Source organism: Staurois parvus, unplaced genomic scaffold (assembly GCF_062004578.1).
Source record: "Staurois parvus isolate SC_StPar_1 unplaced genomic scaffold, SC_StPar_1.0 ptg001275l, whole genome shotgun sequence".
In the NCBI taxonomy this organism is placed as follows: domain Eukaryota; kingdom Metazoa; phylum Chordata; class Amphibia; order Anura; family Ranidae; genus Staurois; species Staurois parvus.
Window position 1 is genome coordinate 402,034 of NW_028319071.1, and position 26,948 is coordinate 428,981.

The 26,948-nt window shown below is 41.9% G+C and overlaps 1 protein-coding gene across 1 annotated transcript in view; it reads left to right on the plus strand.

Annotated features, from left to right (window-relative positions):
* Nucleotides 1–15,871, plus strand: part of RIOK1 (RIO kinase 1) — a 72,127-nt gene extending 56,256 nt beyond the window's left edge. Inside the window, exons 15-17 of the mRNA XM_089660796.1 lie at nt 10,158–10,211; nt 12,468–12,611; nt 15,525–15,871. Coding sequence (XP_089516922.1) covers nt 10,158–10,211; nt 12,468–12,611; nt 15,525–15,635 — 309 coding nt within the window. The 3' untranslated portion in view covers nt 15,636–15,871. The remainder of the gene's footprint in view (nt 1–10,157; nt 10,212–12,467; nt 12,612–15,524) is intronic.
* The last annotated feature ends 11,077 nt before the right edge of the window (nt 15,872–26,948 follow it).

Genomic DNA, 26,948 nt, shown 5'->3' on the forward strand with positions numbered 1-26,948 from the left:
CCCCCTCCCGCTCGTTCTGTGGTCTGCTGCCTGTCATCCCTCCGTGCCTGTCAGGACGTCCTGGAGGAGCATCCTGATCACCTTCCCTCCCCCCCATTTGGGATACAGGGGTGGCGAGGATTAGTGCGGCCTAGTGGGCCCAGGACCTTTCCCACCCTACACAGGCTGGCTGCAATCACACCCTAAGGAGGATCACTTGCCAAGCTCACATAACTCATCCCTCAGACAACTACCAGCATTCCAGGGTCCATCGAGACATCCCCCACACAAACCCAGGGAACACAGGCTTATTGCGGAGACCTTGCTACAGCCCATAAAGAAGGCAGCTGTGCTGAGATTAGGCCTACGGTTGTTACATCACCCACAGATTCTTATACAGGGAAGGCAGCGATAGTCACTGCATTTCCACAGCAAAATAAGTGTCTTCCTTGTCTCGCCTTTAATCTCAAGCACGCGGAGACGTACAGTACAACTTAGGGCTTGTTTTCCACTATCTATCCCTATTTTCACTTTCCAGTTTTGGGGGACACAGTCTGACCCCAGAGAAAATGGTAATATAATTCCTTGAGCCTTGACACACGTAGGTGGGGCTACGCAATCAGAATCAAGACTCGCCGCCGACATGGGGAAAGCAGATAAGAAGGCTGTCACTCCTCGCTCCAGATCCCCTCGCCGTACAGGTGGTCCGGCTAATCGCAGCATTCCGGAATTATTTCGATCTCACACTCCGGATCACGCAGATTCATCCGCCCTTGCCTCCCCATTGCATTCGCCTGCAAAGGAGTCCTCTTCTCAGCCTTTGAGCTTGGCGGCAGCTGCCGCAGCGGGTCGTTCTGAACCTGCTCACCTCACCATAGGGGACTTGAAAGCAGTTGCGTCGGATATCAAAGAGTCTCTTTCCGCGGCAATAGCTGAGCTACACATTGACTTACAGGCAGTAGCCTATAGGCTGGACTTGGTAGAAGATAAAGTTAATTTGCAAGGCCTTGCTATCCATGATATGCGTAAGCAGGTTGACACACACACCATGCACCTAAGAGAACTCGATCGTCACATCGAAGATTTGGATAATAGGGGAAGAAGACACAATTTAAGGGTGCGCGGTGTACCAGAAGCAATTGAGCCTAGTCACCTTACCCAAGCTCTTCTCTCCATCTTTAATGATCTATTAGAAAGACCACATGAATCTCCAATTGAGTTTGAACGCCTCCACAGGGCTTTGCGTCCTAAAGGCAGAGATTCTGACCCACCGAGAGATATAGTTTGCTGTCTAGTCGACTTCCGACTTAAAGAGGACATATTACGCAGAGCTCGAGATAAACAACGCTTGTTGTATCAGGATTCCGAAATTAAACTATTCCAAGATCTTTCCCATCTTACTCTACAACGCAGGAAAGACCTACGCCCTTTACTAGATCTACTTCGCTCTAAAGGTATCGCCTACCGTTGGAAGTTCCCGTTTGGTCTCTCTGCAACACATTTGGGGAGATCAGCTCTCATGAGGTTTCCGGAGGATCTTGCACCATTCTGTGAAATCTTGAGTATCCCATTACCTGATATTCCAAATTGGTCCACTGAACCTTTTCTACAATCGCAGCCAGATGAAGGCCCTATGGAAGCACAATCTACTGGCCCCTCGAGCGGAGACAGACGACGCAAGTTAACACATCAAGCCTCAACTTCCCCGGTTGGTAGGAGGCTTATTACTGGAGACAGTCTACCAGCATCACCTGCACACCGCAAGGCGCGCCATGAATAACTTCTCCCCGTTACCATTTACTAAGGCGAAGGGGGATAAGCAACCCTGCACTTCGAGACTACTCCCCTAGTGGATCGAGTCTGCGCCTCTCTTTGTATTCTAGGTTCTGTTATATGTCCTATCTAACTTCTCTGGTATACCTGAAGTCTGGACTTAAGGGTATGTGTATCGCATCACGTTGTTAAAACTTTTACGTATATTATTTCTCAGTGATATATATTTGTCTTGCTGGCATATAATTGTTGTTGTACCCTCGGTTGTGATATTGCTGAGCTAGGTCAGGACAACCCTACTGATATTCTTGTGAATATCCCTACCAGTACTACAATTTACTAACGTGGTAAGTAAAGGCCCAACATAACACATGATGAACCCTGTCGGATATAGGAGCGAAAGACGCGGTTGGGATCCAGAGACGCGGGCTAAGCCCTTGTTTGGGCTGCGGCCTGCCTCTCTGGATCCCACTATATTGAGAGCATGTTACAGGTGGTTGGAGAGTCTTTCTGTTCCTACTATTTGCATCTTAATATTATGGTCTTTGAAAGTTCTCTGTCATGTCTATCTCTCTATAAACTGATTTGCCTTGGGCCTAGCCTCTACACATATAGTTACTGTATTGACAAAGGATAGCAGCCCATATGGCTTAATATTGCACGGAGAAGCGTATTTCGCTCCTACTGTATACTAAGACATGATGCTGTGATCTGGATTCCTGGGACTCCGGACCACCTTCATGTACCGTTATACATAAATTTCTCTGACCCTTATCTTTTAGTTTGATCATTGTAAACAATATTTTAATAGTATTCTCGCACATCCCCATCGCTCTCCTTAAATGGTTTGCGTACTGCATAGCAATTGGAAATGCCTCAATATGCATTTTGGGCCCTGGCTTATTACATACCTTCTACTTAGATATGATTAGGGTGGTATCTCAGCTATGGGAGTTGGGACCGTCATATTTGATATTTACGTTAACAGTCTATTCCGTGGTCAGGTCTAGTTTGGCCCCAAAAATTTCGCTGCTCTGATCAGTAAAGGGATCATTTTGGGCCACGGATTTTTGGACACTTCCCCCCCACCATCCTGTATCTGTTCGGTAAGCAACGGGGTGTTCAGCGATATATTACATCCCCGGATTGGGTCTCATATTTCTATTGTCTCTAGCATACGGTTTAAATAGAGGTTTGCTCTGAAGCCTACACGCAAGTTTACTCATAAGTGATATTGTTGCTACTGTCATGTAATGTTTCATGTGAAGTAGACTTCTTTATTCGCAATTGAGATGGCTTATGGAAATCTCTCGTTAGTTGACTTGATTGTTTTTTTTGGCTTGGTTTACAACATCTTCACGGAAAAGACAGATTATAGATTGCATTATGTTTTACCTGTGATAAAATAACATATTTACAGTTAATTTAAGCTATGCGCAAGTGATTTGTACTTTCTCAGTATCTGTCCAAATTCACAGGTAGTACACTCATAACTTGTTTTTTTTTTTTTTTTTTTTTTTTTTTTTTTCCTCTCTGGTACACATTCAATACCACTCCTATAGTTACACTTCACTGTTCTTGAGCTTTGATATGGTCCAAGTGGATGCATACACCATTTTGCTCAATATGCTTTGGCATATAATACTCTAGCCTTTATCCACCCCCTGCTACACATTATTTATCTCTCGTCTTCAATGAGCCATTTCCCACCTACGTTTATGTGTCAAGGACACCTCATGTTAGATTACTTCCCCTCTACACCTTTTACTCAGGAGAGTTAGGCCTCTTTCAGATTATTCTGTATTTTATCAAAATCGGCCGTCTCTGGGTTTGAATACCCTCCGACTCTAATTTCAGACTCCCAGATAACATTTTGCAAATAACCAATTCTTGGGAGCTGTACTATGAGATAGAGTAGCTGGTCTATTCTACCTCTGGAATATAATCTTTAAAGGAAGTGGAAGGGAAATAGCCTCATACATACATTTGGGTTTATGGGGCATACACCTAACACTCCCTTTCTTCTTCTTCAAATCTCTTGAATCTTTCCTGTATGATTCCGTCTCTATTTTAACTTTTCTGTTACTTCATATTAGTCTCTTTCCAGTCTTTATACTATTCTTTACTCCCCTTTTCATCACCCCTGCCCCCCTCTGCCCCCCCCCCCCCTTTTTTTTTTTTTTTTTTTTTCTCTTTCTCTTCTTTCCCTACCCGCGTGATACTCTTCTGGTACACATATTGCCCTTAAGCAACCCTTTTGGGTAGATTACACAATGACGAACAACCACACATCGAATCGGTCAATTCGCACACTTTCCGTGGCCTCTCTTAACGCGAGGGGCCTAAACGTACCTGAAAAACGCTCGCAACTTCTTACCTACATGAAAAGCCTTCGTGCTGATGTGCTCTTTATCCAAGAAACTCATTTCCGAGCAGACCAAGTCCCTAGATTCTCCAATGTTCATTATCCCACGGCATACCATTCGGTTAATGCGGAGGTGAAAGCCAAGGGGGTATCCATTTTACTTTCCAAGACTCTTCCGTTTGAACTTTCTGAATCGCTCGAGGATCCTGAGGGAAGATTCCTTTTTCTTAAAGGCACCCTCTTTAATAAACCACTTACCTTGGTCAACATTTATAGTCCCAATACAGCACAAGTAGGATTTTTTCGTAACATAGCTAAGTTACTTGCTACATTTCAATCGGGTATTGTGATTCTAGGCGGCGACTTTAATGTAGCATTGAACCCATTGGAAGATACATCTTCGGGGGTCTCATCCACCCCGTTCCAAGCACTTAAGCAAATTAAAATTGAATTGAAAGACCTTCTCCTACATGATGCTTGGCGTACTTTGCACCCTTCGGACAAAGATTACACCTTTTACTCTGCGCCTCACAAACGCCATTCCAGAATTGATTATTTCTTTCTTTCGCAACAAGATTTATACGCCTTGAAGTCAGCCTCGATCGAACCGAAGATCCTTTCAGACCATCACCCGATTATGATCACTTTGCAATTCCTGGATACACCAAGTACTTCCAAAATATGGAGACTGGACCCATTTCTCCTAACGGACGCATCAGTTATTCCTCAGATCCGTAGTTCTTTGACGAACTACTTTCAAGAAAATGCATCCTCGGACACATCCCCTCTCGTACGGTGGGAGGCGCACAAATGTGTGATACGTGGAATTCTAATATCTATCTCGTCTGAGCGAAAACGTATGGCGCAAGCATCATTCAACGCATTATTGCACAAAGTCCGCACACTTGAGTGCTCCCATAAACGATCTATGGCAATAAGATCTTTTAATGAGCTGGAGCAAGCACGTAAACAACTCAGCGAGGTAGTGGAAAAGAAATCTAAACGTAATTTTATTCTTCAACAAAAACTTTTCTACGAACATGGAAATAAGAGTGGCAAATTTCTTGCTCGGGCTTTACAATCCAAAAAGGCTGCTCGGCACGTATATCAGCTTCATTCCAAAAATAGACGCATACTGAAAACACCGTCGGATATTGCGGCGGAATTTGAGGAGTATTACTTTAATTTATATAATTTATCCCTACCGTCCAAACCAGCAGCGGATACTAGGCCACGTGAGGTCATTATACAGTCATTCCTCACACAATATCTTCCTAAACCGATCTCTAGATCGCAAGCAAAAGAATTAGAGAGTGCTCTGACGTTAGCGGAACTACAACAAGCTATTACGCAGTTGAAACCTGGTAAAAGTCCAGGACCTGACGGTTTTATTAATTCTTATTACAAATCTTTTCTTGACGTATTAGCACTCCCATTTCTCCAGGCTTTCAATTCATTAAACACTCCGGGGCAGTCCATGCGCAATCTTTCCGAGGCTCACATTACAGTTATACCCAAAGAGAATAAGGATCACACGTCCCCAGCGAACTACCGACCTATTTCCCTATTGAATGTTGACCTGAAGATCTTTGCCAAGATTTTGGCTAATCGTCTGCTACATGTTATAGACTCCATCGTATCTCCGGATCAGGTGGGTTTTGTTCCGGGAAGAGAAGCCAGAGATAACACAATAAGGGCCATAAATATACATCATTGGTTAACCCAAAATCAACAGTCCGGATTCTTTCTCTCTTTAGATGCCGAGAAGGCATTTGACAGACTAGCTTGGGATTACCTAGAGGCAGTTTTGATTGGCATTGGACTGCCTTTGCGCTTTTTGACCTATATTATGTCTCTATATAAAGCCCCCACAGCGCGAGTGCGAGTGAACGGACACCTATCAGACTCTTTTCTGATCAGCAACGGGACCAGACAGGGATGCCCACTGTCACCTCTCTTATTCATTCTTACACTGGAACCCTTATTGAATTGCATTAAAGATAATGCCAACATTAAAGGGATTGTGATCAATGGCAAAACGCATAAAGTGGCAGCCTTTGCTGACGACATACTGCTTTTCCTGACAGATCCTCATATCACGATACCTAATTTGTTACAGGATTTCAAATTATTTCAGTATTTGGCTAACTTCAAAATTAACTTTTCTAAATCCCAAGCGCTTAATGTATCATTAAAACCGGAGGTGGTTAAACAAGCGACATCGAATTTTCCCTTTACCTGGCAACGAGAAACTATCACTTATTTAGGTATCCAACTACCCTCCCATCTTACCGAACTATATGCAACAAATTTTCTACCCCTCTTGCGTAACATTTCCAAAGACCTTCAGACGTGGAATAAACCTTGGTTCTCTTGGTTTGGTAGAGCAGCTATACTTAAGATGAACGTGCTCCCCAGAATATTATATTTACTACAAACAATACCCATTCAATTACCAAATTCATTCTTTCAATCATATAAAACGCTCTGCTCCTCTTTTCTTTGGTATAATAAACGCCCAAGAATCAGCTTCACCCAACTCACTATGCCCAAGAAGAATGGAGGGATTGGATTACCGGATATTTCTCGTTACTACAGGTCTTGCCACCTAGCCAGATTAGTAGACTGGACCACGAATCGCATTCGTAAGATCTGGGTCGGTTTGGAGGCTGATTTTTCAAAGATACCACTTTCCACCTCCCCATGGCTGAAAACCGCCCATGTCCCTTCTGAATTTCGGATGCACCCACTTATAGGTCCTACTTTACGATGTAGCGCGCAAGTATTTCAGGAAAAAGTACTTTCTTCCTCTCCGAGCCCTTTCACTCCGATCAAATTGAACCCGGACTTTATTCCAGGGATGTCTACGACCTTTCTCGCTGGGTATAAACGGGAAGATAACCTAACAGTACGTCAATTTCTCAAAGATTCTAAGCTCCGATCTAGAGAAGACATTACAAAGGCGTGGCCAGCCCTTACCTTAACGCCTTGGATGTATAGACAAATCCACCATTTTCTACGTAACTCCCCACATCTAAAGGATTATTCAAGACCACTTACAGCTTTCGAAAAACTCTGCTTTACAGATCTCCCACAGAGGCATGTAATATCCAAATTATATTCCCTATTGGAAAGTTCCAATACATCTCACTCACTGAAGGCCTGTGCAGCCTGGCAGCATGATCTAGATATTTCCATCTCACCTGAGGAATGGAACCACATTTACGATCACATGCATAAAGGTTCCATATGTGTTTCTACACAAGAAAGCAACTACAAAGTTTTTTCCAGATGGTACAGAGTTCCATCTGTGATTCATAAATTTGATCCTAAAGTGCCAGATTTATGCTGGCGATGCTCCCAGGCAAAAGGTACTCTTCTCCATATATGGTGGGAATGCCTGCTGCTACAGCCCTTCTGGAGAAAAGTTTTGGACACCATTAGACAAGTAACCACTTACACCCTAGACTTTACACCAGCACAATGTCTACTCCATCACTCCTCTCTTCCGGTGAGGATTTACCGTAAGTCCCTTGCATTACACATGTTAAATGCGGCAAAGCAGTGTATCCCTGTTCATTGGCGATCAGCCTATATTCCCACCGTACGAGAGTGGATTCTTAGGATCCAGAGGATTGCTGAAATGGAGGAACTGATCTCAGTGGCAAAGGATCACCCCGAGCGATTCAGGAAGACTTGGGCTTGTTGGACCCATTTCCAATCTACTGATACTTACCTTGGCTTGCTGAAGGATTGAACGAGAAAGACTTGGAGACACAGAAGGCCTCTAGAACTTTCACCTCGGCAATAACTCCATTAACGGTCATTCACTGAATTATATCGCTAATTAAAAAGATGGAATTAGATACAGCCAGGCTGTTACTAATAGATGTAACTGGTTTGGTTGTGCTTATTTAAATATGAACCTCATCATCCAACCACTTCCCCCCCCCCCCCCCCCCTGTTGTTTTTTTGTTTTGTTTTTTTTTTGTTTTTTTTCTTTTCTCCCTCTTCTCTCCCTCTCTCTCTCCCCATTCCCCCCTTCTATTTGTCATGTGGGTCTCCTCCCACCTCATTTTGATATCTCATCTCATATTCTTCCTCCATCCCCACGCTCCTCTCTTTCTTTTCTTTTCCTTCTCACATTTACACCCGCTTTTCTCATAATCTAATTAGCTATTATTCTCATTAGGTACGGAACACTCATAGCTATACAGATGTAACAATATTCTACAACAGTAGCCCACATTTTTTAGAGATGGAAATATATGTCATAGATGCCTTGTGAGGATACTTTTGTCGACCACTTCAGAATCCGCTTATGTGTACTCTCCTTACATAGAGCCTAGTGTATAACATAATTATCTAAAGTACTTGCTGCTGTCAGTATTACTATGGTTACGTCTATCACTTTTGCCTTACTGTGGAACTCCGTCCTCTGATGTTCTACAAATTAATATATTGTCTTGATCCCGTCTGCGTTACGGGAGAACGTACGAGAAATTTTGCACGGACTGCGATCCGTATCTGTCTATCATTTGTTTACCTTTCATACTTCAATAAAACGTTTTTTTTGGAAAAAAAAAAAATAAAATAAATTGACAAATATATGTGTATATAGGTGTATTATGTTTTTTAATAACTGTTATTATATTTGACAATCACAGTATTAAACAGATGCACACTGCTATCAACAGGTTTCAGTCTCATCTGCAGGCTGAAAGTTTTTTTTCTTTTTATTGGGGGGGAAGATTAAGATTTCAGCCTGCATGCAATCACTGTCATAGCTGACATGATCACACGATCAGATGATCAGAAACCCCTGGGATCAAAGCTGTCAGTGACAGCTGGATTTCACAGCTTGCACCCGCACACAGTGTTGGCTGGTAACTGTTAAGGGGAACAAATGTGTTTTCCCTCAGTACTTACAGTAGCATCATGCAAGGGAACAATAAGTAAAATGGGAATTTTAGGCTTGAAGTGTTCTGAAATTGTGTGGTGCTGATTACTTTGTTGACTCGACTTCAGTGTTTCATTGAAGCACACAATGATTAACCATTAGTAGGAAAGTTAATATTTTAAATTAAGCCTTTTTATGTTTTGAGTTTTTCAAAAGTCAACTAGTTTGAAGGTATTAAAACTGTAGAGGTTACTTCAAAAGTGTTTATAATTCTGCCTTATTCAGCTTTTATGTATTTTTTTCCAAGCCTGAAACTTTACTTGCCAGGAAGTTAGCAAACCTGTGCTTTGTTCATGCAGGGTAATACAACAGGTCCACTTTAGGGCCTCATTCATACCATGTGCAGAGATGTGAGTCTTTCTGAACCTGTTTCTGCAAGGACACTAAAACAATGTCTCTATGTACCCAATTCACAACACAAAACTGGTATCATGTGAGTTTTATTTCTATGCAGAAAAAAAGCATATGACCTCAACATAGTGGTGTGAACAGGGCACATAGAGAACAATTGTTTTATTTGTGCCCTTGCAGACAATTTGTTTGAAATGTCTGCAGAGGAAAAAACTCACACGACAATTGTTTTTTCTTTGTGCCTTTGTAGAGACCTATGTTAGAAATACGCATGTTTCTGCACATGGTGTGAATAAGCTCAAAATATTTTGAGAGTCAAATCTGTACAACCCCCCCCCCCCCATCTTTTTTTTGCACATATATGGCTTAAGCGAGGTTTAATGGTGGCCCCACTAGTTGCTCACACTTAACATCTTTATTCTCCCCTGCTGATGCTTCTTCTGGCCACCAGGGAAAAAGGTCAGAACTTTGATCCTACACAGGACTGCTGACTTTCTCCTTGCTCCCATGTGACAGTGCTGTTTGACTGGTCTGTGCTTTTCTTCTGTTTACTTTCCTCCCTGCTGCAAAATAGGATATCCACCATCCCTCTCAAAAGGTTATTAGAGTAAAATGTTATCCAAACAATTGGTGATACTGATCAGTTGACTGATTTTGGCAAAGTTAAGGTTTCCTGTACCAAGATGCAAGTGTATATAAATAAGCAGCTCTATTTTTATTTCTTTTTAGATTCTCTATCAGACTGTCACTGGCCTAAAGAAGGACTTGTCGGGTGCTGAAATGGTAAAAAATGTGTTTATGGGAATTGATTTACAGTTATCAGTCAAGTTGTCTGTAAAGTCTGCCACACCTAAGCAGATCACGAGTTGTCCAAACAAGCCCGCCTGTCCATTTTTCAGACAGACTCAATTGGACTATCCATTCACCTCTATGGGCAGTTGAATGTAAACAGACTTGTGTCTGTTTACACTCGGCTACCTCTGATCTGGCAAAAGCAAACGGAAGTGGATCTGTTTCCCTCCGTATGGCTAGATCGGAGGGCAGTTGGATGTAAATGGACGTCTGGTTTGTTTACATCTGACTGCCCATAGAGCGTGTCTGCTCTTCCTGGGTGGAGCGGACATGGTCCTGTCATCTGGCCGCCTTGCTCAGATCAGCAGGGGATCAGCGGACAGATTCCATGCTGAGCAAAACTGGATCCGACCCATGTAAACGGGGCCTTAGGCCCCTTCAATTGAACTGATAATTGTTTTTCTATGTTGTGTTCCTCTTGGCTCCTTGTGAACTAAAGTAGAACTGTATAAATTGAATCTAATATAGGTTTGGGGCCAAGCAAGACAGGATTGTGCTGCTATAACTAACACTATTGCTATTTAAATACTGGGAAATGTTTTCATCATTGTAAAGATAGTTTTATGTACCATCTAAACCAGGGGTGGGCAAACTTTTTGACTTGAGGGCCGCAATGGGTTCATATATTGGACCCGGGGGCCGGACCAAGAGTAGATGAATGATGTGTATGTGTCATCCATAGTAAGTATAGTAATATTCCCCCATAGTAAGCATAGTAATTAATCCCCCATAGTAATTAATCCCCCATATAGTAATTCATCCCCCATATAGTAATTCATCCCCCATATAGTAATTCATCCCCCATATAGTAATTCATCCCCCATAGTAATTCATCCCCCATATAGTAATTCGTCCCCCATATAGTAATTCGTCCCCCATATAGTAATTCGTCCCCCATAGTAATTCATCCCCCCTATAGTAATTCATCCCCCATAGTAATTCATCCCCCATATAGTAATTCATCCCCCACATAGTAATTCATCCCCCACATAGTAATTCATCCCCCATATTAATTCATCCCCCATATTAATTCATCCCCCATATTAATTCATCCCCCATATTAATTCATCCCCCATATAGTAATTCATCCCCCATATAGTAAGTCCTCCATATAGTAATTCATTCCCCATATAGTAAGTCCTCCATATAGTAATTCATTCCCCATATAGTAAGTCCCCCATATAGTAATTCATTCCCCATATAGTAAGTCCCCCATATAGTAATTCATTCCCCATATAGTAAGTCCTCCATATAGTAATTAATTCCCCATATAGTAAGTCCCCCATATAGTAATTCATTCCCCATATAGTAAGTCCCCCATATAGTAATTCATTCCCCATATAGTAAGTCCCCCCTATAGTAATTCATCCCCCATATAGTAAGTCCCCCATATAGTAAGTCCCCCCCCCTGTGTCAATTCACTTACCTTTGGTCCGCGCGTTCCTCTCGTATTCCCGCGCCGTTCTGGTCTTCAGGGAGGACTGTGAGAGGAGTTCGTCACGCTGCCCCGCCTACATCCTGGCTGCCCCGCCTACATCCTGACAGCTGCAGAGTCCTGACGTCCGAGAGGAGGGAGGGGGGCGGCCATCCGAGAGGGGGGGCGGCCATCCGAGAGGAGAGGAGGGGAGAGGAGGGAGGGGAGCGGGCGCCCGGCACACAGGAGAGCCGCATCTAAATTTGTAAAGAGCCGCGGCTTGCCGACCACTGGCCTTGCGGGAGCCTAGCTCCGCGGGCCGGATTAAAAGGTCCGCCGGGCCGTATACGGCCCGCGGGCCGTAGTTTGCCCATTGCTGATCTAAACAATGAACATGACAATCTATATTAATAGATGTTTGTTTTATTATATGTTTGTAAGTGTGTGTTTTACCTGGTTTGTCTTTGTGTTCATGGGTTTTTAAGCCAATTGTTAAATGCAATGCAGGTATGTTTGATCGCCTCAGCAGTTGGCTTAATTTACAGCTTGAGTCCTCACTTGTTAAACCGCCCATGTCTTCTCTATAGTGATCCCTGTGTTGTATAAAGCAGATATTTTCATTAAACAAAAATAAACAGACAAGACATTTATTTTGCCATTAAACTGTTATTGTGGATAAGAAAAATCTATTAAATGGGTAAAAATATTGTAGCTCAGTGTTGAGTAGTGGCTGCATGTAGAACATTTGTAAGGTCCCCATTATGTGTGTGCAGATACCAGCTCTGCTGCAGAGCACTGATCATGGGCAGCAGGAAGACTCTGATTCAGATGGTCATAGTGGAGATGAGTCTGCTTCAGACTCTGAAGAAGAAGTTCACCGGAAAGATCAAACGCCTGACCTAGAGACGGATAAAAAAGTGAGTGCCTGAGTTCTTCTTATGATACAGTTTTATCAAACAAATCATGTTCAAAATTATCTTGTGACTGCCATTATTGGAGCCCAGAAATTGTATCGGTGCTATCAGTCCTAATGTTCTGCCTCACTCAGGTCTCTTAGTGATCTACACGATGACTCTGAAATGTGTGATCTTATGTCTGCAGTTTATAAGTCGTATTTTAGCAAGAAAGTCAGTTTTGATCATCCTCTCCCTACAGGTCTGGTTTAGAGTAAATTGCAAAACAAAGTTTGTGCTATTAACACATTTTAACCGCTTGCCGCCCTGCCACTGTGTATATACGTGTGCAGGGCAGCAGTGGAGCGCAAAACCACGTTTAAAAACGGGTTCCGCGCTCCCGACACTTTCGCCGGCAGGGGGCGCGCGTGCGCTCCCGCCGACCCGCGGGTGATCTGACTCGATCCAGGAGGGATCAATCATTAGATTTCAGCCAGTGATTTCTGGCTGAAATCACATGATCGGTCCCTGTCCTATCCTGTCCTGTGTTGACAAATACACAGGGCAGGATATGATGTCATTCTTCTCTGCCTGGACACATTCCATTCCAGACAGAGAAGAAGACATCCAAAAAGTGAGTACACAAGCACTACACTACAGTTAGAACACTCTAGGACACATTTAACCCCCTGATCGCCCCCCCCCCCCCCAGTTAACCCTTCACTGCCCTGTCACCAGTGTCACTGATCAGTGAAGCGATTTTTACTGATCAGTGTCGCTGGCGACTTCCGATAGAGTTAGCGCCCCTCCCAGATAGCGCCAGATTGCCCGCCAGTACACCAGTAATCCCGTTTAACCCCTTGATCGCCCCCCCCTCCAGTTAACCCCTTCACTGCCCTGTCACCAGTGTCACTGATCAGTGAACCAATTTTTACTGATCACTGTATCAGTGTCGCTGGCGACTTCCGATAGTTAGCGCCCCTCCCAGATAGCGCCAGTTTGCCCGCCAGTACACCAGTAATCCCGTTTAACCCCTTGATCGCCCCCCCCCCCCAGTTAACCCCTTCACTGCCCTGTCACCAGTGTCACTGATCAGTGAACCAATTTTTACTGATCACTGCATCAGTGTCGCTGGCGACTTCCGATAGTGTTAGCGCCCCTCCCAGATAGGGCCAGTTTGCCCGCCAGTACACCAGTAATCCTGTTTAACCCCTTGATCGCCCCCCCCCAGTTAACCCCTTCACTGCCCTGTCACCAGTGTCACTGATCAGTGAACCAATTTTTACTGATCACTGTATCAGTGTCGCTGGGAACTTCCGATAGTGTTAGCGCCCCTCCTAGATAGCGCCAGATTGCCTGCTAATACACCAATAATCCTGTCTAACCCCTTGATCGCCCCCCCCCCCCGAGTTGACCCCTTCACTGCCCTGTCACCAGTGTCATTGATCAGTGAACAGATTTTTACTGATCACTGTATCAGTGTCGCTGGCGACTTCCGATAGTGTTAGTGCCCCTCCCAGATAGCGCCAGTTTGCCCGCTAGTGCACCAGAAATCCCATTTAACCCCTTGATCGCGCCCTCCCCCCCCCCCCCCCCCCCCATCCCCCAGTTAACCCCTTCACTGCCCTGTCACCAGTGTCATTGATTACAGTGAACAGATTTTTACTGATCACTGTATTAGTGTCACTGGTGACTTCCGATAGTGTTAGCGCCTCTCCTAGATAGCGCCAGTTTGCCCGCTAATGCACGGGATTTTTTTTACCAAAAACATGTAGCAGAATACATTTTGGCTTAAATTTATGACTAACTTTGAGTTTACGATATATTTTTTATAGCTGAAAGTAGAAAATATTGTTTTTTTTCAAAATTTTCGTGGTTTTTTTGTTTATAGCGCAAAAAATAAAAAGCGCACAGGTGATCAAATACCACCAAAAGAAAGCTCTATTTGTGTGAAAAAAAGGACGTAAATTTGTTTGGGTACAGCATTGCATGACCGCGCAATTATCATTTGAATTAGTGCAGCGCCAAACAGCAAAAAAAGCCTGGTCATTAAGGGGGGTAAATCCTCTGGGGCTCAAGTGGTTAATGTAAGTGGAGGAGAAAGGGTAAAAACAATAAAGGGGCAAGTGATACAGAGACAAGAAAACATATTGTGCCTATGCTGCAGACATGGTATAGTTTTTAAAGCAGAAGAAAACAATAGGATATGGAAGACAACACATGAACACTCTAGTATTTTGCTTTATTGCTACTTTGAATTGTGCAATAGTAACTTTTTTGCTTAGGTCTGCAAATTGTAATTTTTATGTTTATTAAATTTTTTTCTTACAAATACCATGAAACAAGCTGTATTATGTTTACTATAATATCCCAAGAGTAAAGCCGGCCATAGATGGTTCGAATCTCAGCTGGTTCAGCGGGAAGTGGCAGAGATTCCAACCATGTATGGGCAGGCTGAATGTACCCAAGTGATCGATCAACTTGGGTACAACCAGCCTGCCGGATTTTACATGCAATTATTGCTAGCAGCAGGTATACACACTAGCAATAATCACTGTGTTCTTTTGACGGTGACAGCTAAGCCCCCTCCCGTCCCTTCTCTGCTGGGAGAACAAGATGGCTCCATGGGAGGGATTCCCATGTTAACACTGTGTTTACGGGGGAATCCTGGTTGCAGGAAAGAAATTGGCTCAGTCTTTGGCCAGCCTAAATTCACGTGTGACACATGTTTAGAACAACTGGCAACTGTCCCAGCCTTTTTTGCCTGTTGCTTTCTTTAACTGCTGAAGCATCTACTTTGTTTCCATTCATATTCTGTTTTGTCACATGAAGCCTCTCCTTTCTTAATCTTGTTTGTGTGAATTCTTGTGTGGCTCCCTGTAGCTTTTAATGGATCCACATGCTGCTTGATTTATGCAATGTTCCTCTTTTCAATAGGAAAGGAAAAAACAAGTGAAAGAAGCACAGAGAGAAAAGAGGAAAACCAAGGTCCCAAAACACGTGAAGAAAAGAAAAGAGAAGACAGCAAAGATGAAGAAAGGCAAATAATGTACAGCAAAGACTAAAGAACACTTAGTGTGCAATTTTTCCATCTTACAGATGAGCTGCCATTTATTAGTGTGCATGGACGCACAATTTATATAATTCCCCATAGACATTATACTTGTACTCTCCTAGGTTATGATGAATTTTAATCACCAGGTTGATGTCTATGGGACAGACAGTGTTTGATTTCTTCATGTTACCTGCTTCAGGAAAAAGCTGACTAAACTGGACAATTTTAACTGCTCTTGGTACGTGTGTGTCTGTGACTTGTTTGAGTCATTTTCTGGGAGTTCTTTTCCTAATTCCCAGGGCCATTTCTGTGTTTGTATAGCACTGTAGACACATAAACATTGACGGGCATTGGAAAAGATCAAACCGTGTTAACTATTCCCAAGGTAACACAACCATTTTTATCATGTTATTAAAGTAATATTTATGACCATATCTTAAGAGACATTTTAAAATGATGGTTATATCTTAAATGTGTAATGGCCCAACACAATCCAGTTGAATACTTATAAAGTGCAAATAAACTGAGCTATTATATAAAAGGATTTGCTAACCCTTACGACTATAGCTCAAAAAACAAGCAAAACATCTGCTTATTTGAGCTACTACCTAAACTCAGATTAGTTCCTGACTAACAGGGTGCTCCCTAATGGGTTCTCAAAAGTAAACAGGCAGCTTTTGTAACCTTTTTATGTTCAGTCGGCTTTTTCATCCTGCAGCAAGCTGTCACAGCAGAGAGAGCAAGAGTGCTAAGCCTCATTCAGCTCACATATATAAAGGCCTATAGACCTATGAGGCTAATAATGAGGTGTGGCTACCAGTTAAGATGTGCACCTTGGAATTCCACCAAAAGCTCTACAAATACCCTAGGCTCCAAGACCCAGAAAAAGACAAGATTTAGAGAAAACAAACCTTGGAGCCTCAGAGAAAACAAAACTCTGGAGCCTAGTTGCGAAACCTAGGTGACACCTATATCCTCTATCGTTCTAGACAGTGCCTCGCTATATACAAAGGTCAGGTCCCCTTTACATGTGACTGCATCCTACGAATTGCCTTTTCCTCCAATTTATTATTATACAGTATTTATATAGTGCTAAAAGGTTTGCTGAGCGCTGTACATTATAGATTATTTAACCTCCAGTTTAAGAAAAAAATTGAGGCCACACCCCAACTAAGAGTTTATTTTACCTGTAAGGCCTGCCTGAACTCCTCCTTATAATGCATTTCACTTGTAAATAGTTTTACAAACAAGCTCATTACGAGTGAATTGAATTAGAGGGAAGAGCCCAGGTGCGTGTTCCTGTGTCTTGAAGCATGCAGCAGTGAGGAGGTATTGTAATGCACACATACTCTAACTCACAGTATCTCACAGAAGTGAGTACACCCCTCACATTTTTGTAAATATTTTATACCTTTTCATGTGACAACACTGAAGAAATGACACTTGGCTACAATGTAAATTAATGAGTGTACAGCTGGCATAACAGTGTAAATTTGCTGTCCCCTCAAAATTACTCAACACACAGCCATTAATGTCTAAACTGCTGGCAACAAAAGTGACTACACCCCTAAGTGAAAATGTCTAAATTGGGCCCAATTAGCCATTTACCCTCCCTGGTGTCATGTGACTCGTTAGTGTTATGAGGTGTGAATGAGGAGCAGGTGTGTTAAATTTGGTGTTATCGCTCTCTCTCATACTGTTCACTGGAAGTTCAACATGGCACCTCATGGTAAAGAACTCTGAGGATCTGAAAAAAAAAATTGTTGCTCTACATAAATATGGCCTAGGCTATAAGAAGATTGCCAAGACCCTGAAACTGAGCTGCAGCATGATTGCCAAGGCCATGCAGTGGTTTACCAGGACAGGTTCTACTCAGAACAGGCCTCGCCATGGTCGACCAAAGAAGTTGAGTGCACGTGCTCAGTGTCATATCCAGAGGATGTCTTTGGAAAATAGACGTATGAGTGCTGCCAACATTACTGCAAAGGTTGAAGGGGTGGGGGGTCAGCCTGTCAGTGCTCAGACCATAAGCCGAACACTGAATCAAATTGGTCTGTATGGCTGTCATCCCAGAAAGAAGCCTCTTCTAAAGATGATGCACAAGAAAGGCCGCAAACCGTTTACTGAAGACAAGCAGCCTAAGGACATGGATTACTGGAACCATGTCCTGTGGTCTGATGAGACCAAGATAAACTTATTTGGTTGAGATGGTATCAAGCGTGTGTGGTGGCAACCAGGTGAGGAGTACAAAGACAAGTGTGTCTGGCCTACAGTCAAGCATGGTGGTGGGAGTGTCATGGTCTGGGACTGCATGAGTGCTGCCGGTACTGGGGAGCTACAGTTCATTGAGGGAACCATGAATGCCAACATGTACTGTGACATACTGAAGCAGAGCATGATCTCCTCCCTTCGGAGACTGGGCCACAGGGCAGTATTCCAACATAATGACCCCAAACGCACCTCCAAGATGACCACTGCCTTGCTCAAAAACTGAGGGTAAAGGTGATGGATTGGCCAAGCATGTCTCCAGACCTAAACCCTATTGAGCATCTGTAGGGCATCCTCAAACCAGCTCCGTGATGTCGTCATGGAGGAGTGAAAGAGGCACTCCAGTGGCAACCTGTGGCCATGGCTAGAAATGCTTGGTGGTGTTTTACATAATGATTTTTTTTTTTTTTTTTTTTTTAAACAAAGCGCATGGAGACATGAATGGATGGGTGAGTTTGTGTTTAATTTTAAAATTTTAGTAAATAGAATTTTCAGTTTGTGGTGCTCAAATTCAGTTTTAGTTCCGCTTGACCCCTTGCTACGTTACTCTAGAACAGGTGTAGGCAACCTTTGAGAGGTGGAGATCTACCTGAACTACATGAAAGATCAAAGATCACTGGGGTTCAGCGCCATTTAAAAAAAAAAAAAAATAGCAAGGCCTAACTAAATAGTTATGACAGTGTAGAAAAATATAATAAAAATATCACTATAAAAATTGAAACTTGGCCTACCTTAAAAATCAAAGGTGTCACGTCAGTAGGGCAGTGGCAGTAGTTTGTAAAAAATATAAAATACAATTGTAAAAAATAAAAATACAATTTTTATTTTAAGAGCCCTATTGAAGGGGGGGGGGGGGGGGACAAAAAAAAAGTATCAAGGACAGAAGGGTCAGCTGGCAGGCATTTTCTGGAACTGATCCCCTGGAGTTTCCTCCTGCAGCAGCTGCATGCTGGTGAGAGGGAGAGGAGGAGATGCTGGCTTTCAGCTGCTGCAGGAGGAAAATAAATGGGATTGTCATGTATTTAAAAAAAGAACTGAATTCCTAGCAAGTGGCTGGGAATTAAGATTTTACCACACTACCACACCCCCCCTGTGCCCTGGCACTTTCCCCAGTAGCGTCCTCTACCTTCCCCCCCCCCCCCCCCCCCCCTTCCATAGCAGTGACTTCTTGATCCCTTCCCTTCTATCACAGAGGCACTCAGCCATTCAGAGAAAGCGATCTATTCTATCAATGAATACAAAGCTTCCTCTGGCTGAGTCAGAGGTTGTTACATCATCTGCCTGCCTTTCTCACTCATTGATAGAATACATCACTTACTCTGGCTCAGCGCCACTGTGATAGACCCTACTGTGCTCCGGATATGAAACTGGAAGTCTTGGCTCGCACCTGGAATACAGTGCGGTAAGTAGTCATAGCTACATATAGTTTATACAGTACATCCAGCGGCCTCACAGGTTAGTGAGGGATATAATTCATGTGGGCCGTTCTGTCTCTCCAATCTAAGCATTGAAAGTGTGATCTCTGTAATTTACAGTTGTGATGAGATAGCGATAACTCCAATCTTAGTTGAATAACACAGGCAGTGACTCGATCCAGACAACACCTTGTAGATCTTGTGAAGTTTATTCCATAAACTGAGAGAATCTTACAACAGTGAACATCAGATAGGTCAAAAGATCATAATGTGATCTACTTCCATAAGATATGAGGCTTGAAGCTGAAGTACATTACTGGGAAATGAACAAAAGGGGTGGGGCTATCTATACAGCATTAACTAAACCAAAGGAAAAGGAGGAGCAAAGACAAAATACAAAGAACACTTAAAGGAATATGACGGTCATGTGAAACATGACATGGACCAAGCTGGTCAAAAGAACTATGTAAAGTATATCGAAAGGTGGAGATCAGCTTTAAAGCTGTATTAAACCCCAAAGCAAAAATATAATATATTCCAGGTTATCAATCCTTAGATGTGGCTGCATTTTTTTTTTTTTTTAAATTAGGCTTTTGCCCTTTATTTCACCTGGTGATCCAGCCAGTAACACATTTCCTCTCTTAGGATGTCTGCATTCTGAATGAAGTACAGTGTAGTAGACACCTTTTGGACTGTAGCATTATCAATCTGGGGAGAAGGCAATGTTAAACTAGCAGAGTTAGATGGATTTTTCTAACAAATTAAAGCCAAACTCCAGCTAACACTTTATAGGCAGTTACAGCAAAGAGTTTTTAACCTTTTGGGGTAAAGGTTTTACAGAAATCAATAAAATATTTGGGAGATTCCCACTTTCAGTCCTATGTGAATGGTTTTTCATTCAGCAATAGACAATTGGTTAATAGGCAATCTAGATATGTCATGTACATGTAATTCTGTGTATCACTTGTAGGGAACAATATGTTCTGAGGACCACAAAACATTTATGATGATGTTAAATACTGTCTTTTGAACATTACATTATAATGTTATGAACTGTACATTATTACAGAGATTGCATAGTGTTGCTAAACGTATGCTGGAAATTTGCTGACAGGAGAGAGCAGAAGTAAAGTATTAACTCCGTTGGGGGTACGTTGGTGACCAAGCTGTATTGTCTAACTGAAGTTACAAGAACAAGTGTCCCCATTGGAAGATTTCTCCTTTATTAATGTTCTGGGGACAACCCAATTTTGATATTTTATATTGCTCTCACTTTTGATGACAAAGGTGAACAGGACAAACAGAGAGAGGGTAAATACAGCCAATGGTGGTGGAGGTAGTAATTTAAACCGGTCTTCTACTCTATCTTCACTTTGTCCAAAAATAAAGTTTTGCCTTTAGTTATACTTCAAATAGTGCATTGTGATGGATCAGTTACCTTACTACTCAGTCTTGATTGTAAACACTTCTTCCTAAGCCATCCTGCAGTGTAATGGAGCAATCACAATTTCTACTATGAGCCAAGCATATTTTCTGCCCTGGGGACTGGGCAATTTTCCCTGCTTGTTAACTTCTTAGGCATTGGTCCCCTCACTGCCCCTTAAACCCTCCTGTCTTTGAAGCCTATGAGAGAGGTCCTGACCACTGGAAGTATTGCCTCCAACTATAGGAGGTGTCCACATCCTGCAATCCTGGAGTTGAGCTTTAACTGGCATGAATTCTTAGAATTACAAATGCTGTGGTGAAAAAACAGTATGGGGGGGATTTATTAAAACTGCTGCTCCAGTTTTTATAAGTCCCCTTTTATATACTGTATGCATGTTATCTGTGTATTAAGGTATTAGCTATCTGTCTTTAGTTCAACTTTAATGATGGGGAAAATAAAAATATCACAATGTATGTGTGTCAGTGGTGTATTTAGGTTTTGTGCTGCCCTAGGCAAATTGTCTGTACCCCACAGACATGGGCCAACACCACCCCCCTGTGGCAGGCACAGCACCATGTAGTGCCTTGTGCGCTGTGGCATTAGAAAAATTATGCAATTGCTGTTTCTTTGATTAGACTGCCTTTACTCTGTAATTCCTCCAATGCCGCTCTATGGATGCAGTAGGTTTAAAGAGCACACCGAATACTTTAGTTAACTTCTTTAATAACTTCAATCTTCTTCAAATAACACTGCTTACAATGGCTTGTTTCATTTATCTTACAGTGGCTTATTTCTTTCGTATTACAGTGACTTGATTCGGTGGATTATATCGATAACTTATTTCGTTCTGTATATTTTGGTGGAACTACAAGTAAACACATACAACAGATTTTACACACAGATCTACCTGCACTGTTAAACAACAGAGGAAAACACAAGTGCATTAAATACCTATTTGGCCTTCTCTGCTTCCATAGAGCTTCTCTGACTGGAACTTTGTCTGTTTCCTCTTCTGTCTGGTGAGCATGTGACTCTAGAAAAATCAGGCAGGGAGTTTTACACAGGCACAAATGTGAAACTGGCTGGGATTGGTTAAGGCTCTGTACAGTGTGAGGATGGCTGTGATTGGCTCACTTTGTACTGACTCTTAAAGGCATATTTTCCTTTTCTGCTTCTGCTAACACAATGAATATATAAATGTCATATAACATTCACAGACATAAATTACAGCAATGATTCTGATTTTGGCTTTAACATATGCACATATACACTGTACTGAGGTTATTGGTGGGTTTGGTATACACATATATGTGAACTATATTAGCAACCTAGGACCGGTCTTAGCTGGCCAGCTACACCCCCCCCAACCACTCCCCCCCTCCTGCGAACAGAGCCTGACATTGACCAACAACACTCCTTCCCCCTGCCCGGAAGAGTCTTCCACTAACCCCCCCCCCCGGCAACAGAGAGAAAGCCACTCATCTTCACAGCTCCAGACATCCCCAGGAACAAGAGTCAGGCTCTGCATACATCATCAAGCAGCCCACAGCCTCTCTTGGATCCCACCCGATTCCCATGACACACATGTCTCTTCTTTCATCCTTTCTTCCAGGGGGAGGTGCTGCCCCCCCTGAAAAATGCTGCGCTAGGCAAATGCCTTGTTTGCCTCGTGGTAAATACACCCCTGATGTGTGTTGTTATACAGTGTTCATGTATTCTGTGCAACAACTACATCAATGTTCAGTAGAGATATATTCTTCAACCAGTAGATGGCAGTGTTTATAGGTTTATAGCTGCATCTATGTCATTACTCTGAATAAAAATTTCCTGTTTCCTTGTTCCAGTGAAGCAGAAAGGCCATGTGAAATGTGCACTGTCTGTTCTGTAGGGCTATATGCAGAATTTCTAACAATGTGACAACCAATCATTCAACAAATGGCAGCTTACAAAATCATTGGATAGTAATTATCCTCGCTGTATTACTAGGGCAGAACAAAAATGCAGAGTTTTCATTTATACAAACTTTACAAGCCAACACAAAAATCTGTCTGTAAACGCATTATTTGCCACCTATGTCTTTTTGAAGCTGAACCACATTCTTTCATAGATGAGTCCGTAGCCCAGGGCATAACTATGACAAATCTACTTTCTACATTTTCATTTATACTTTTCAGGCCAGACATGACCAGATGCATATAAATGTGATTTACTATGAGGTGGCATTCGTAAACTGTATGTCTCACCATGACCTAGTGATTAGTTACTACTGTTTAGATTTCAATATTTTTTTTTTTAATTTTTGAACATCTAAGAAAAACCCAACTAACCAATAATGTAAAAAAATATATATAAATATGTGTATATTTACGTGTAGCTCTATTTGCATGGACTGCAACACTTTGTACAAGTTAAACCAGCAAATGTTGTTGCGTCTTCTGGGTTCAATATATTGAGTTAATAAACTACAGCAATTGGATAATACCATTTGGCTTTTGTGGTCTGCGTAATTGTTTTTCATAACTCGGGAACTTGGAATCAATGGGTCTGTTTTATCAAAGGAGTAATGTACAAGTATTGTGTTTGAAAAAAAAACTTGTACCATGAGCACATGCAGGTGCACACAACTGCTACTGAAAAGGCATCTGCTAATCACAAAAATTAAAACCTGCATATTTTTCACATGTTCTATGATAGAGAAAACACCAAATGTTTGTAAATGCCTTAGCAGTACAATGGTGTACTATATGTGTAATAGTTCTTGTTTCTAAATGGCATTTAAAATGCTTTACTTATATTAGAAGTAGAAGTGTATATTGTGCTTGTGTTCTGTATTCACATCATTGTGTTGAATAGGAAGCCGTCTACTGGGCATACAAACTCGTTTTTTTGTATTTTTGTCAATAAAGAACAGAAAGTGTCTCATACTTGTTAAGAATAAAGATTTTCCATCTACCACTGCACTTCCACTTTAGCTTCCAGAAGGCCTCCTTTCTCGCTTTGATACACATATTCCTGTAAGTTTATTTGTTAAAGTTTACTTTTTTTGTCAGAGAATTTTGGTTTTTGATGTATATAGTTTCTATGACTTCTCTCTCATTGGCAAAATATGGCACATTCCATGATTGATGGACACCTTGTCAATTGGCTTTAACATGTCATGTGATTGAGCTTTCCTCCTAAGGCCTCATTCACATAGAGTGATGCACGGGTGTGCTGTGCAGACCCATGCAAGCAACCTGTTCAAATCAATGATAGGCAGCCAGATTGTCTTTGTCCTGATCTGTGCATTGGACCTGCACAGATGTAAACTCGTAAATTCGTTTAGCAATCTTGTCATAAATTTGAACAGGCTTCTTGCATGGGTCTGCATGGAACACCTAAACACTCTGTGTGGGTGAAGGTGACCCTTCGCTCAGGCACAGGGATCAGTATGCCCAGGTGAATAAGGCCTAACAATGTGTTTATTTTTTTTTTTTTAATCTCTATTCATTATTTTGTTGCTCTACCAGATTTTGACTCCTGAAATCAGGGGAGGACAAATCCGCATTTTCCATCTGATTTTAAAATTCAGTCCACAGTGCTGAGCCTGTGTAGTCCCATTGGTTTCCCTCTACTTAAAGTGGAACTAAGCTCTCTCAATTTACATTAAATGATAAATAACATTACATGATAAGAAAAGAGAAAAGGAAAGATTATGGAAAAAAACAATAACATTCAATCCTTTGGGTTACAGTGACTAGTTTGGTCTAATGTTAGTACACAAATTGTAAAGATTATTGTGAAGGCTGAACAACTGGCTAGGTGCTGAAAACCCTCGAAACACTTGGTGGCCAACCTGTGGCCCATGGGCATTTACTGTGTGTTTTCATTACCTAAAGGACTATTCAAGGAAAAATATGCCTTAGTCTGGATTCCAGGAATTACTGTATATGGTTTGGTTTATTTCTTTCACACTAGCTTATTTTCCATCTGTGTTGCCTCCAGCGATTACATGGCAATATATCTGCATTTGTGTATACTTTCAGGTCCTTCAATTAAAGAAGAAATCTGGGATTTTTTTTCCAAATATGTAAATCTCAGGAGCTATATTCCACCTCCTGGATCTTTGCCTGTTCTTTACAATTAATAACTTAATTGATCACAGGAAGTATAGCCTTTGCACAGTGGTCATCCTGTTGTTTCTCTGCCCCTCCTCTCCCTTTATCCACTCACAGCACACTTTGTATTTTGTGAGTGGTTTATAGAATACAAAACATTCTGTAATTGGACAAAAGGAGAAGAGGCATGGGGAAAAGGACTGCTGTATAGACGAGCCCGAGTCTCCTGTGACAGCCCCAGAAATATTGAGGAAGCTGTACTACTAACGCTAACAAAGTGTAAATTGTATATAACAAATGAAGATCTAGGAGGTGGCTTACACATCCTGAGATTGACATATTTGCAACCCAACAAATGTTTAAAATAATTATTTTATTGCACTTATTTTCTGTGTATCCTTCCTTTTTGTATGATGAAATTTCCTGCTTCCTTGTTGAAAGTTCCTGCTACCCTTCTTGCAGGACATCTACTGATGTGAGAAAGGAAATATTTCTTTTGGCCACTGCAAATGACAACTACCTCATCATACGGTTTGCATGAACCCTTCTGTATGCAGTAAAGATATCAGTGGATGTAAAGTATTTGGTGAGTTCAGCAAGAAAGCGACAATAGGGTTGATTTACTAAAATTTGAGAGTGCAGAATCTGGTGTAGCTCTGCATAGAAACCAATCAGCTTTCAGGTTTTATTGTCAATGCTTAATTGAACAAGCTGAAGTTAGAAGCTGATTGGCTACTATGCATAGCTGCACCAAATTTTGCACTCTCAAGTTTTAGTAAATCAACTCCACTGTGTGATTAGGAGCCAAGTTAGAAGTATCCACAAATTTGGTACCATACAAAACTTTCAATCAAAGGAAGAACAAAAGAAAGCATAAGTAACCACACCAAAGCATAAATGTAGAACTATCTTGCTCAGAAAAAAATGGACTTTATATGTACCTCACAATGGGATAAATATACAACACAAAGCTATAAAAAATATAATATTTATTGGTCCATCCAGTTAAAATAGACATTTTACATAAAAACAATGAATATGATCTAGCTCCAGTATACAGTCTTTTAAGTTTGTGATGAACAAACAATAAGTGTATAGGATTGACGTGTTTCATTGCATTTGCTTCCTCAGGATCTCTGCTGGAGATGCAACACTAAGCTATATCAGATCATGTAGCATGAAAAGATTGAAACAGTATATATCCTTCCTTGTGGGGGAGAAGAGGATCACATACCCAAATGGAACCAAATGGGGGATATTAAGCAAAGGGCAGGATCAAACTCTGATCTGGCTCTGAACGAGGGAGAGCAGGGATCAGCTTGTAATTAGGTACATAACACTCCAGGCTGTTCCCATACAGCTCCTACCCTAGATCCAAACACACACTCCTCATACTCATATACCCATGGCTGTCCAAAACTCACTACCACAATGTTATCCACAAGTATAAGATCAACCAAATCAATAGCTGGTAACTGCCAAATCTCCATAGACCATCCAATGAAGGTTGCATTGACTGTCTCTGCTCCACTCAGACCAGGTGTAACGGTCTTAGAAAAGGAATGCATCACTATTACAATAACTCCAGTCAGGATAGGCAAAATGAATATAATTCCAATAGCCGTCTGTGTGTATATGCATGATCTGCAATTAAGTATCTGCCATTTTGAGGATTTCCTAGCAGAACTAAGACAGAAGCCCTAAGCCAGGTGTAGGCAAACTTTGGTCCTCCAGATGTTCTGGAACTACACTGCCTGTGGCTATCAGGGTCTTGCAATGCCTCATGGGACCTGTAATTCCCAAAAAGCTGAAGAGCCAAAGTTTGCCTACAACCAACTAAGAGATCTCTTGTACGGCGTTAGGGAAAGGAGACTCAAATGACAGTACAAGAGACAGAAATGTAGACTCAAAGCATTCCTCAAGCAGTGAGAGAACATATTGATCCAGACTGCCACCATGTGACTGTGGTCACTGTTCTATTAGACTCATTTTCTGTGTATTTCTTTATATTCTGTATGATGTAATTTCCTCCTTACTGCTATCCTTCTTCGAAGATAGACCAGGGGCGGACTGACCATTTGGAAACTCGAGCACTGCCCG